At 44.8% G+C, this 10,602-nt stretch overlaps 1 protein-coding gene across 3 annotated transcripts; it reads right to left on the bottom strand.

Annotated features, from left to right (window-relative positions):
* Positions 1 to 405: 405 nt before the first annotated feature.
* Positions 406 to 5,213, bottom strand: ARMCX2 (armadillo repeat containing X-linked 2). 3 transcript variants are annotated; one of them, XM_066357493.1, is made up of 3 exons: positions 5,126 to 5,213; positions 3,854 to 3,953; positions 406 to 2,697 (listed from the first exon to the last, which is right to left on the bottom strand). In XM_066357493.1, exon 3 carries the CDS (start codon positions 2,585 to 2,587, stop codon positions 809 to 811), a length of 1,779 nt encoding a protein of 592 aa, XP_066213590.1. In that variant the 5' UTR covers positions 2,588 to 2,697; positions 3,854 to 3,953; positions 5,126 to 5,213; the 3' UTR covers positions 406 to 808. The 3 variants fall into 3 exon arrangements, 2 of the variants coding, with proteins under 2 accessions (XP_066213590.1, XP_066213591.1); XR_010747893.1 differs by lacking the exon at positions 406 to 2,697 and adding an exon at positions 2,831 to 3,203; XM_066357494.1 differs by lacking the exon at positions 3,854 to 3,953 and having other exon boundaries at positions 5,126 to 5,196.
* Positions 5,214 to 10,602: the final 5,389 nt, after the last annotated feature.

The following is a 10,602-nucleotide window of genomic DNA, read 5'->3' as shown; positions in this document are numbered from 1 at the left end:
ATGACAGGATAATATTTCAGTATTTCAATTTGGGGTTAGGATTTTATCTAAACTTTTCTCATTTTACATTTCCACCTCTCTCCCTCATCATTCCTCTTCCTACAGCTCCCATTCCCATTAAATTGGTTACCTTCCTATCACAGGAACAGATTTCTCACCTCTGAGCCATTCGTCAAGCCATTTGCCTCTCCTAGAATGCCCTTGTTTTTTATGCTTTCCTCCAGGGCCCAGCTTAGGTGTGCCCTTACTCCTTGAAACTTTCTAGCAACTTTTACCTCATTTAGCCAGACAGCATATATTTCACAATGGACATTGCCTAGGAACTGTTAGAAATCCCTGTGTATTTATGCACCTTATCTCTCCAGTTAGATTTTCAATTCAAATAGGAGAACAATTTTTGTCAGTCAAAACATACAACTTTATTGATGATACACAAATGAAGTCTTTGGTGGATAGGTTTAAGACAAAAAAAAAAAAATAAAAGTGTAGGCTATTAACGACAGACAAGTTCACTGTCAGTTCACATAGAGGAACCAGTAAAAATATTTCCATTAAGCAGCAAGATTAAAGTCACAAATGTGTTTTCAATATAAGAGGACTATTTATTTGGTATTCATAAAATGATTCAGCTTAAAGCTGGAAACTGTTACAGGTAACATCACTCTGGATGATACATTATTCAAAACTGGCAGCTGAAAGGATCACTTTACAATATAAGCAAGTTAAGAAGCAGTAACTTTCCATTTGCATTGCTTCCAGACTGCAAATCCAAGATGTTCATTCAAGTCTTTTGAGAGCTCATGATCAATCAGAATTTGTCAACTAATTTTATAACTTTTACTTTCACTAAAAGGTCATGGTGATCTGCTAAAGCTCTAATTTTCTTAACACACACTCCAGATGTAGTGCATAAGTAAAAAAGGGAACCTTTATTGAATTCTCTGTAGTTGAATACTTCTGCTCTGAGGTTGTCATAGATGATCTCAAATAGAGTAAGAGCATTAATAAGAATTTCTGATTCCACATAAGAATTATAGAGGGAACTAAATGATGATGGCACTTGGGTACTGAGAAGCTTTTTTAACATATCTGGATTTTCAGCAAAATTTGAAAGTATTTTCAAAATCTCAACCTTGATTTTTCCACCTCCCTGAGATAACAAACGAAAAAAGTTTGCAATAGAATTGACAAGCAGGTGCTGGTAGTCATTAGTAATAGTCATGTTTGTTAAAAATTTTAGTCCAACTACCTGTACTGCTGAGTTCAGGTTTGAGGCCATGATATCATCCATCACTTTATTCATGTATACCTGAAGCCGGCCCTGATTTTCATAATTCTCACTCAGGTTATTCATGGCCATTAAGGCTTTTTCTTTAATGTGGGGATCAGTTTTGTTGATCATGTTTGCAATAATTGGGAGGCCTCCCAATTTTCGAATTGTGTCCTGGTTGCATGAATAATTGGCATTGTTGCTCAGAGTGAGCAAAGCTACTTGTTGGATGAAAGGATCATCCGATTTCTGAAGCAAAGCAAGTACTTTTCTGAGATCGCGGACACCCAGAATCTCATCAATATCATATGGAAAGGGGCGCTTCTGCATGGGAATGGGTCTCTTCCCTCTCCCTCTCTGCTGGGTCTCAGGCTCAGAGTCTGACTCCGACTCTGTGTCAGTCCACCCAGACTCCCCTTCCTCAGAGTCAGGGACCTCTGCCAAGAAGGCCTGTCCCCCATTAGCGGAGGCCGCAGCAGCTGCTGCAGCCCCATCCCCGGGGCGGAATCCCAGCCCCAGTTGGTCTACTTCAACCTTGCTGTTTTTTTTGCCCTTGCCCTTGCCTCCATTCCGGGACCTGGTTCCTCCCTTAACTCCACCTTTGGGTCCAGCTCCATTCCCTGATCCAGCCTTAGGTATAGCTCCAGTATGAGCTCCAGGAGTCGCTTTCTTGGTGGCTGCCACTGTTTTAGGGGACCCCGAGGTCCCAGGGGCCTCTGCAGCCCCAGAAAGTGCTGCCGGTACAGGAGCATCTGCCGATTCGGTAACTGCTGCTGCCTCAGTAGGTGCTGTTGTCCCAGGAGACACCGCTGACGCCCTGGGACTTTCTGCTGTGCCCGGGGCATCTGATTGTTTAAGAGTTCCTGCCACTGTGAGGGTGTCTGCCTCCCCGGGAGGCAGTGCCATTAAAGCCATTTCTGACCCAACCACTGATTTTGTCTGAGGCTCGACCGAGGCCCCTTCTGTTTCCGGGGCCTGACTTCCAGCCCCACTCTGAGTCTCAACATTGGATGCAGCTGGGGCCACTACCTCAGCTGCAGCTATGTCCAGGGCAGAGGCTTCATCCTGGGCCTTGTCCTCTGCCCCAGTGCTGACTGGGGTTGGAGGACAGAATCCTGGCCCAAGGTCAATTGTGAATCCAGCCCTTAGTCCGGATCTAGCCCTGGCTCCAGTCCCAGCCAGATCCCTGGTCTTGGGCTTGGCCAGTCTCTTCTTTGTCTGGTTTCTTCTCCTGGCATATTTGTAGACACAGTACCAGGCACTTGCCCCGATCACTATCCCAGCGGCTACACAGCCAGCATCCCGAACTCGGCTCATGGTGCAGCTGGAATGATGCTCTGATCTGGTCGTGGAGTTGGTTTGCCTAAGCAGGATGTGTGCACGTCAGGGCAAGGCACTTCTGCTCACAGTCGCAAGATCTGCAGGGCCTGAAGTAAAGAATAGAAATGAGGCTTAGAGCTCTGGATCACTTTGTGCTTAACCAGGCCTATTTAGTGGAGAGTTTGTGGTCTTAATGCTTATTGGGTTGGTTAGTACCCAGACAGTACCCAGGCTTGGGTTTGTTGATTCAGAACCCTAGTTGTCCAACGTTTTTCCCATCTTCATCCCTAGCTTGCTCTGTTCAATGTCAAAACACATCATTTCCCAGCACTCAAATGGGGAATGAGAAAACAGTAATAGCATCAGGAAATCTGATGGAGAGCTGGGAAATCAGTAGAGATCCCAGATTCTGCTCTGGTCCTCCCCCACAAGACCCCAAGGATCTCCAGATGATGTTCATGCACACACCGGTCTGCTGCACAGGAGCATTTAACCTTTTCCACGGTAGTTGTGCAGGGTCCAAAAGGCAGACGGACTTGTGGGGTGATCCTCCAGAAAGGGTGTTTTGGGGTCTTTGGTAGATGAATTCTGCTTCCTTTCCTGATTTTAACTCCTGTAGGCCAAGTTTCTCTCTCACAGGCTTCTTCTTCCCATTGCTACCCTTTCCTCCTCGAACCACTAATTAAGGAAAATGCCACAACCCTTACGGTGGACCATAAAGGGCAGGGCCAGGGCAAGGGTGACTCATAAAGAAGATGGGAGAAGGCCCTGGCCGGTTGGCTCAGCGGTAGAGCATCGGCCTGGTGTGCGGGGGACCCGGGTTCGATTCCCGGCCAGGGCACACAGGAGAAGCGCCCATTTGCTTCTCCACCCCCGTCCTCCTTCCTCTCTGTCTCTCTCTTCCCCTCCCGCAGCCAAGGCTCCATTGGAGCAAAGATGGCCCGGGCGCTGGGGATGGCTCCTTGGCCTCTGCCCTAGGCGCTAGAGTGGCTCTGGTCGCCGCAGAGCGACGCCTGGGAGGGGCAGAGCATCGCCCCCTGGTGGGCAGAGAGTCACCGCCTGGTGGGTGTGCCGGGTGGATCCCGGTCAGGCGCATGCGGGAGTCTGTCTGACTGTCCCTCCCCGTTTCCAGCTTCAGAAAAATACAAAAAAAAAAAAAAAAAAAAGAAGATGGGAGAAGAGAAACTTCTGGTCCTAGATCTGCTCTGGTTTCTGCCACACCTACATCAGGGGTTCCCAGACAGTTCTCACCCCCACACTAACCTCAAAGGATTCAGGGCTGTTTCTCCCTCCTTCCGTTCAGTTAGCGCTTCATTGTAAGGACATACTGAAGGGCAGAAATATAGACAGCCGACGTTGTAGCCTAGTGAATGGAACAAAACCCAGGACAAGTCCCAGTAAATTGCCTTTTAGCAGACACTTATTAGGATGACAGATGGCTCCACCTCTCAAGTCCCTCAATTCTTCTCACCCTCCTCCACCTCAATCCTCCACTGCTGCGCAGACTCCCCAGGCACTCAACCCCTCCTTCTTTGCCCCGCCCCCCAATCCGCCATTTCTCCGGGACAGACAACCACACCCCTTCGCCTGCAACTGTAGCAGGAGGGGGCGGGGCAAGGGTGCAGTGAAAGCTGGATGGGAAGCAGGACCGGGCATTACTGCCAAGCAATCTAGTGTCCCCGTCCTGTGACCACTAGTCCTTCAGTCTCCAGCACCTCAGGACTAGCATTAACCCGCAGAACAGCAGATCCAACGTCTGCCCTTTCGGTTTGAGGGTCGTGATTTTCCACTGTTTTCTCTGCTCTGAGCTCCGCCTCCCACCCCCTTCTCAAATACCCGGTTAACCGCCATTTCTCCCGCCAGGGTACCCGAAATCTTTTCCCAGGGCTACAGAAACGGAGGTAAAGGACTGTGAGGGCCGGAGGTGTCTGGAACGCAGCCTGGGAGTTAGAACGGCGGTTTAATACCGGATTCTTTCAGAGGCTCCCTCCTGTGAATACCAGACAGACCTTCCATCTCCCCTCTGGAGGCTGGCACACCCATTTTCTAGCACCCCCTAAAGGACAGAGGGCCGGCCAGGGCGGGAGAGGGGAGGGTTCGGGGACGGTGATGGGGTGGGAGAAGGTATTTGCAAAGTGAGAGTGGGAGTGAACCGGCCGGATTGCTGTCAAATTGCGTGCCCCTCCGGTCACCCTTTCCCAACCTCCCCGCTGGCCTTATTGCGTTGCCACGTTTATTTCCCTTCCCTCCTCTCAAAAAAAGGACAGGATGTGGGGTGCAAGACCTAAGTGTCAAAAACAAAACGGAAACACACTGGCTGAGAGAGGAAGTACGCGGATTCTCCGCAAGTATATCACTTTTTTATGTCCCACCTCCCCCTCTCCCTGCGGCCCACCAAAATGAGCCGAGACTGAGCGCGGGGGTCTGAAGAGCCAGTGAGGAGCGAGCAAGGCGGAGACGCCCGCGGCCTCAAACTCCGGCAACTCAGGCCTGTCTCTTTCAGGGGTACCAGGCCATGCCCACCCTCACACCCACCTGCCCGGATCTGGGGGAATTTTCTCCTCCTCCTCCTCGCCCGGGTTAAACGCACGGCAGTGCGCCGCGAAATAGAGTTGGTACCCAGAGGAGGACGGAGGACGGCGCTCAGGGCCTTAAGTACCTTTGCCCACGTCAGCTCCTGGTCACGTGAGGGCCGCCTCGCCAGTAAGCTTGGGTTCCCAGTTTCCACTCCCACCAAAAACACTAGCCTCCTTTACCGCCGCTCCCACCTCGCCCTACCACATCGGGTCCTGTCACTCATTTTTCTGTCTTTGTAGTCTCAGAGGCCAAAAGTAGCCCACTTTCCGTGTGTTAGAATTTGCTTTTCTCTGGTTACCCCAGAGGCAGATGTATCTTTTCCGGGCTATTGACAATTTCTTTTACCATTTTTTGTTGTTGGGGAACTGTCTCATCCTCTGTGGGCAATTAGACACTCTCCCCTCGCTCCATTTCCAATCCCTGGTCACTTAGTGCCCATCATTTCTCTTGTAGTTGGGCCCCTGCGCCAGTACAGGCAAGGAACAGAGTATCAGAAAGAAGACAAGAAGTGGGCACGGGGCCTGAACTTCTGTACCACAACTCGGTATTGTTCTCAAAGGTAGCACCACCTTTTATTATTATAGTAAGAAAATACAACAAGAGTTCAGTATGGGAAGCAGCAACAAAAAAAAAAACAGTGGGCACATTTTATAAAAAAGATTTCACATTAACATTGGAAGGCACCATTAATTTTAGTTAATTTTTACCACATAGCAAATTAATTCTATTGGCCACATAGGAAATAGTTTTCAAAACATGGTAAGGTATTTGAACATCTAAAAATGGAAAATTTCTCAACAAGATAACCTTGTTTCCATATGACTTGTACATTGGTCTATGGAAACATGTTCACTTTTTGATCTTACTTATTTGTACAAATAATATCCTACTTTTTCTCCTTCTGGGACAGATCTTAAGTTGGATCTGTATGGCAATTGTCCTCTGTGGGCAATTAGACACTCTCCCCTCGCTCCATTTCCAATCCCTGGTCACTTAGTGCCCATCATTTCTCTTGTAGTTGGGCCCCTGCGCCAACTACATGATTCTATCTAGTTCTATTAGAGATTCTATCTAGTTCTATTAGAGAAGTACATTTATTTAACATTCCCAAACCATTGCTGACTGCTGTGTAAACCTTCTGTAATGCAATGGCTAAATGTTTTGAACTCCTTGTCCTTGGATTAAAGTTCCAGTTTTGTGATTCAGCTCTGGGCAAAAGGAATAGCTGTCAGGCCAAGGAAATGCTAGCTGTGATGGAGGCAGAGATGGTCAAAACCTCCCTGTCCTGTCACAGGGGCAGGGGAAGGTACTGCTTCTCTACCCAGTCCCATCTGCCAGAACCTCTCATCCTCTGCAGTCAGGTGCCTGACTCTGTTGCTCAGTCCAAATGTACACATGGACAGGTGACCAAGGTGGTAAATGTCACCTTTATTCAAGTGACCAACCTAAGTAAATGGCTTTGGTTTCTTCCCCCCCACACACACACCCTAAATTCTCAGAGGTAACTGAGAAATGCATAGAAGAGATTGGTATTCCAATCTACCCCTGCATCTGTGGGTTTCCATGAAGGCTGGATAAGTGATTACTGAAGAAAGTGCCCAGGTCTGCCTACTCTGCCCTCATTCATGCTGCCCGAGCTAACGAGTTAACATTGCTCCTAGCACTGTTTGCTGCTACCACCTGGCTTGAGAGGTGCAAACTCCTCTCACCTCTGGCCTCCTCACTGCAAAACACTCAGGGAGAAGCTAGCCTTGCCATGGGTTCATGACCTTCAGCCTGTGCCACTTCGGTGTTCTCCTCAGCCAAATACATGCTGTGCTGCTAGGGACTCTCTCCACTGATCACTCTGATTAACTTAGAGGAGGCGTTCCCAACTGGCCATCTCTGTGGTCTATTTGAAATTCTATGCAAGGTTTTGTTTGTGAATGTGTGTGTGGTTAAGTGCATTTTATTTCCAAAAGTAAAGGTCATTGACTTCATCAGTTTTTCAAGAGGTCTGTGTCAACTCCCCCAGATATTGAAAACCAATACAATGGCTTTGAGAGTCTGTGTTATACATAACAGTTCAGATTAGGAATATTTTTTTTAGGAATAGTTATTATCATTCTGGTAACAATAATAATAAATACTAGTGGTTAAAATATTCAAAACAATAAGGACATATCTGAAATAACATGTTTTCCACTCCTAGCCACTATTAACTTTCTTTTCATGAACATATTAGTAAGTGTATTTGTGCCTATTAACCAAATTGAGCAATAATAAACAGTAAGTATTTGGAATTTGTATTGTAACCATAGTAAGTCTGCAAGTTAATTTGAGGAACATTGACATCTTAACATTGAGACATCCCCCCCCATGAATAAGGTATTTCTTCACTTTGCTCAAATCTATTTTTGTGTTTGTAATTCACATTTTGTAAGTTTCTTCAGCTAAGTAATTTCTATTACTTATTAGGTTTTTCCTAAGTATGTAGTAGTCTTTGTTGCTGAAATGCTAGTCTTTTCTCCAATTACAGCTTCTGGTAGTTAATTTTCTTTTTAAGGAAAATGTTATATACTATTATATATTTATTTTCTATTTGCCAATGTCTGTGATCTGTCTCATTAATTCTAATAGATTTCAGGTGATACTTTTAGTTTTTGAAATATGTATACATAGCCATCTACAAATAATGATTTTTTCATTTCTTCCTTTACAATATTTATACTTCTTTTCTTTCTTTTTCTGTGTGTGTTATATTGACCAGAACCTCCAGAACTATGTTGAGTAGTGGTGCTGCTTGATCTGCTTCTTATCTTGTTTTTGAAGAAAGTTGAAATGCCTCTTTTGTTTCATCATTTAGTGTAAATTTTGCTGTTTCTGATATATTCTCTGATATATTTTCCAAGGGTACTTTCACTTATGTTTACCAGTACTGAAGAAAAAAGAACAAGTACAAAGAAGTAATGTCAGTAAATGGAGGCATGTCATAACTTCTGTGGTCTTAGCAGTTCACAAAAGGTACAGATAGGCCAGCCTCCCTATAACTTTAGCATTCTATAATATAGTCAATTCTCAATACATCCTCTGAATTAAAACTCTTCACGGTCTTCTCATAACATATAAAGCAAATGTTCTTACTATAATTGACAAGGCCTTACTCTCTACAACATTGTTATTTTTCTTTTTTTTTCAGTGAGAGAAGGGGAGGCAGAGACAGACTCCCACGTGTGCTCTGGGATCCACCAGGCAAGCCCACTAGGGGGCAATACTCTGCCCATCTGGGATGTAGATCTGTTTCTCAGCCACAAAGCTCTTCTTAGTGCCTGAGACAGACACCATCGGGCCATCATCAGCTCCTGGAGCCAACTTGGTCCAATTGAGCCATAGCTGCAGGAGGGGAAGAGGGAGAGGGAGAGAGAAGCTAGAGGGGAGGGGTGGAGAAGCAGATGGACACTTCTCCTGGGTGCTCTGACCCAGAACTGAATCCAAGACATTCACATGCCAGGCCAACACTCTACCACTGAGCCAGCCAGCCAGGGCCTACATGTTTTTCTTTCTTTAATTTTAAAATTTTATTTAGAAAATTAACTTTAACAGGGTGACATTGATCAATAATAATACATAGGTTTCAGGTGAACATTTCTACAGCATTTGAAAAGTTGATTTTGTTGTATACCCTTACCTAAAGTCAAATCATTTTCCATCACCTTATATTTGTCCCTCTTTACTTCATTTCCCCACCCTCTTCCCTGCACCACTCCCCCACATTCCCTTCCCCTTGGTAACCACTTCACTTTTATCTATGTCCATGAGTCTCAGTTTTATAACCCACCTATGTGAGAAATCATACAGTTCTTAGCTTTTTCTGATTTACTTATTTCACTCAGTATAATGTTCTCAAGGTCCATCCATGTTGTCATAAATGTCACTAGGTCATCATTTCTTATGGCTGAATAGTACTCCATTGTATATATGTACCACTTCTTTCTCCAATTCTCTATCAAGGGATTCTTTTGTTGTTTCTATGTCTTGGACACTGTGAGTAATGTTGTGATGGACATGAGGATGCATGTATCTTTACAAACCAATGTTTTTGAGTTTTGGGGGTAGATACCCAGTAGAGGGATTACTGGGTCGTATGATAATTTTTTCTTAACTTTTTGAGGAACCACCATACTTTCTTCTATAATGGTTGTACTAATTTTCATTCCCACCAGCAGTGAATGAGGTTTCCTTTTTCTTCATAGCCTCTCCAACACTTGTTATTACCTGTTTTGTTGATAATAGCCAATCTAACAGGTGTGACGTGCATCTCATTGTGGTATTGATTTGCATTTCTCGAATAGCTGGTGAAGATGAGCATCTTTTTGTTTATCTGTTGGCCATTTGTTTGTCCTCTTATGAGAAGTGTCTGTTCAGGTCTTCTCCCCATTTCTTAATTGGATTGTTTGCTTGTTTGTTGCAGATTTTTGTGAGTTCTTTGTATATTTTGGATGTTATCCCCTTGTTGGAGCTGTTGTTAGCATATATTATCTTCCATTTAGTTGGCTGCCTATTTATTTTGTTGTCAGTTTCTTTTGCTGTGCAGAAGCTTTTTAGTTTGATACAGTCAGGACTTATACTGTTATCTTTCTGCTTCATCTTTTACTGCTCTTCTTGCTCAGCCATCCTGGCCTCCTTGATGTTCCTCGAACATAGTGGACTTCTTGCCTTCACAGAACCTTTGTATTACTTCTCCTCCTGTGGATATTCTTCCTCTAGATATCACCATTCCTCACTGACTTCAGATATTTATAAAAAGATCATCTTTCTAGTGATTCTTTCCTTTCCTATCTAAAAGTTAATCCATCTCAACTTTTTATATCATTTCCTACTTTTAAGTTTTTTCTTTTTAGTATGTATCATTAACAATATATTATATATTTTGTATTTTTATGCTTTGATTCTCTTACTAAAATGTAAAGCCCAAGAGATTAGACATTTATGTCTGTTTTGTTCATTGTTGTAGCCACAGCATCAAGAACAATGCACCACAGCCCCTGGCCAGTAGCTCAGTGGACAGAGCATCTGCCCAGGGTATGGAAGTTCTGGGTTCAATTATTGGTCAAAGTACACAGGAGAAGCCACCATCTGCTCCTCCTCCTTCCTTCTCCCTCTTCTCTCCCTTTTCCTTCCTCACAACCAGTGGCTCCATTCGTTCGAGCATGGCTCCCGGCACTGAGGATAGATAGGTTAGTCTGAGCACCTCAGCATCAGATACTAAAAATAGCTCGGTACTCCAGCATCAGCCCCAGATGGAGTTGCCATGTGGATTGCCATCAGAGCGCATGTGGGAGTCTGCCTCACAATGTCCTCTCCTCTCTCCAGAAACAAAACAAAACAAGTAAACAAAAAACAAAAAAAGCAATGCACTACACATAGTAGGTCATCAATAAATGTGTTCAATAAAT

This window comes from Saccopteryx leptura, chromosome X, assembly GCF_036850995.1.
Source record: "Saccopteryx leptura isolate mSacLep1 chromosome X, mSacLep1_pri_phased_curated, whole genome shotgun sequence".
Taxonomy (NCBI): Eukaryota; Metazoa; Chordata; class Mammalia; order Chiroptera; family Emballonuridae; genus Saccopteryx; species Saccopteryx leptura.
The sequence above is the reverse complement of the archived record's forward strand: the minus strand, read 5'-3'. Positions and strand labels throughout refer to the sequence as shown.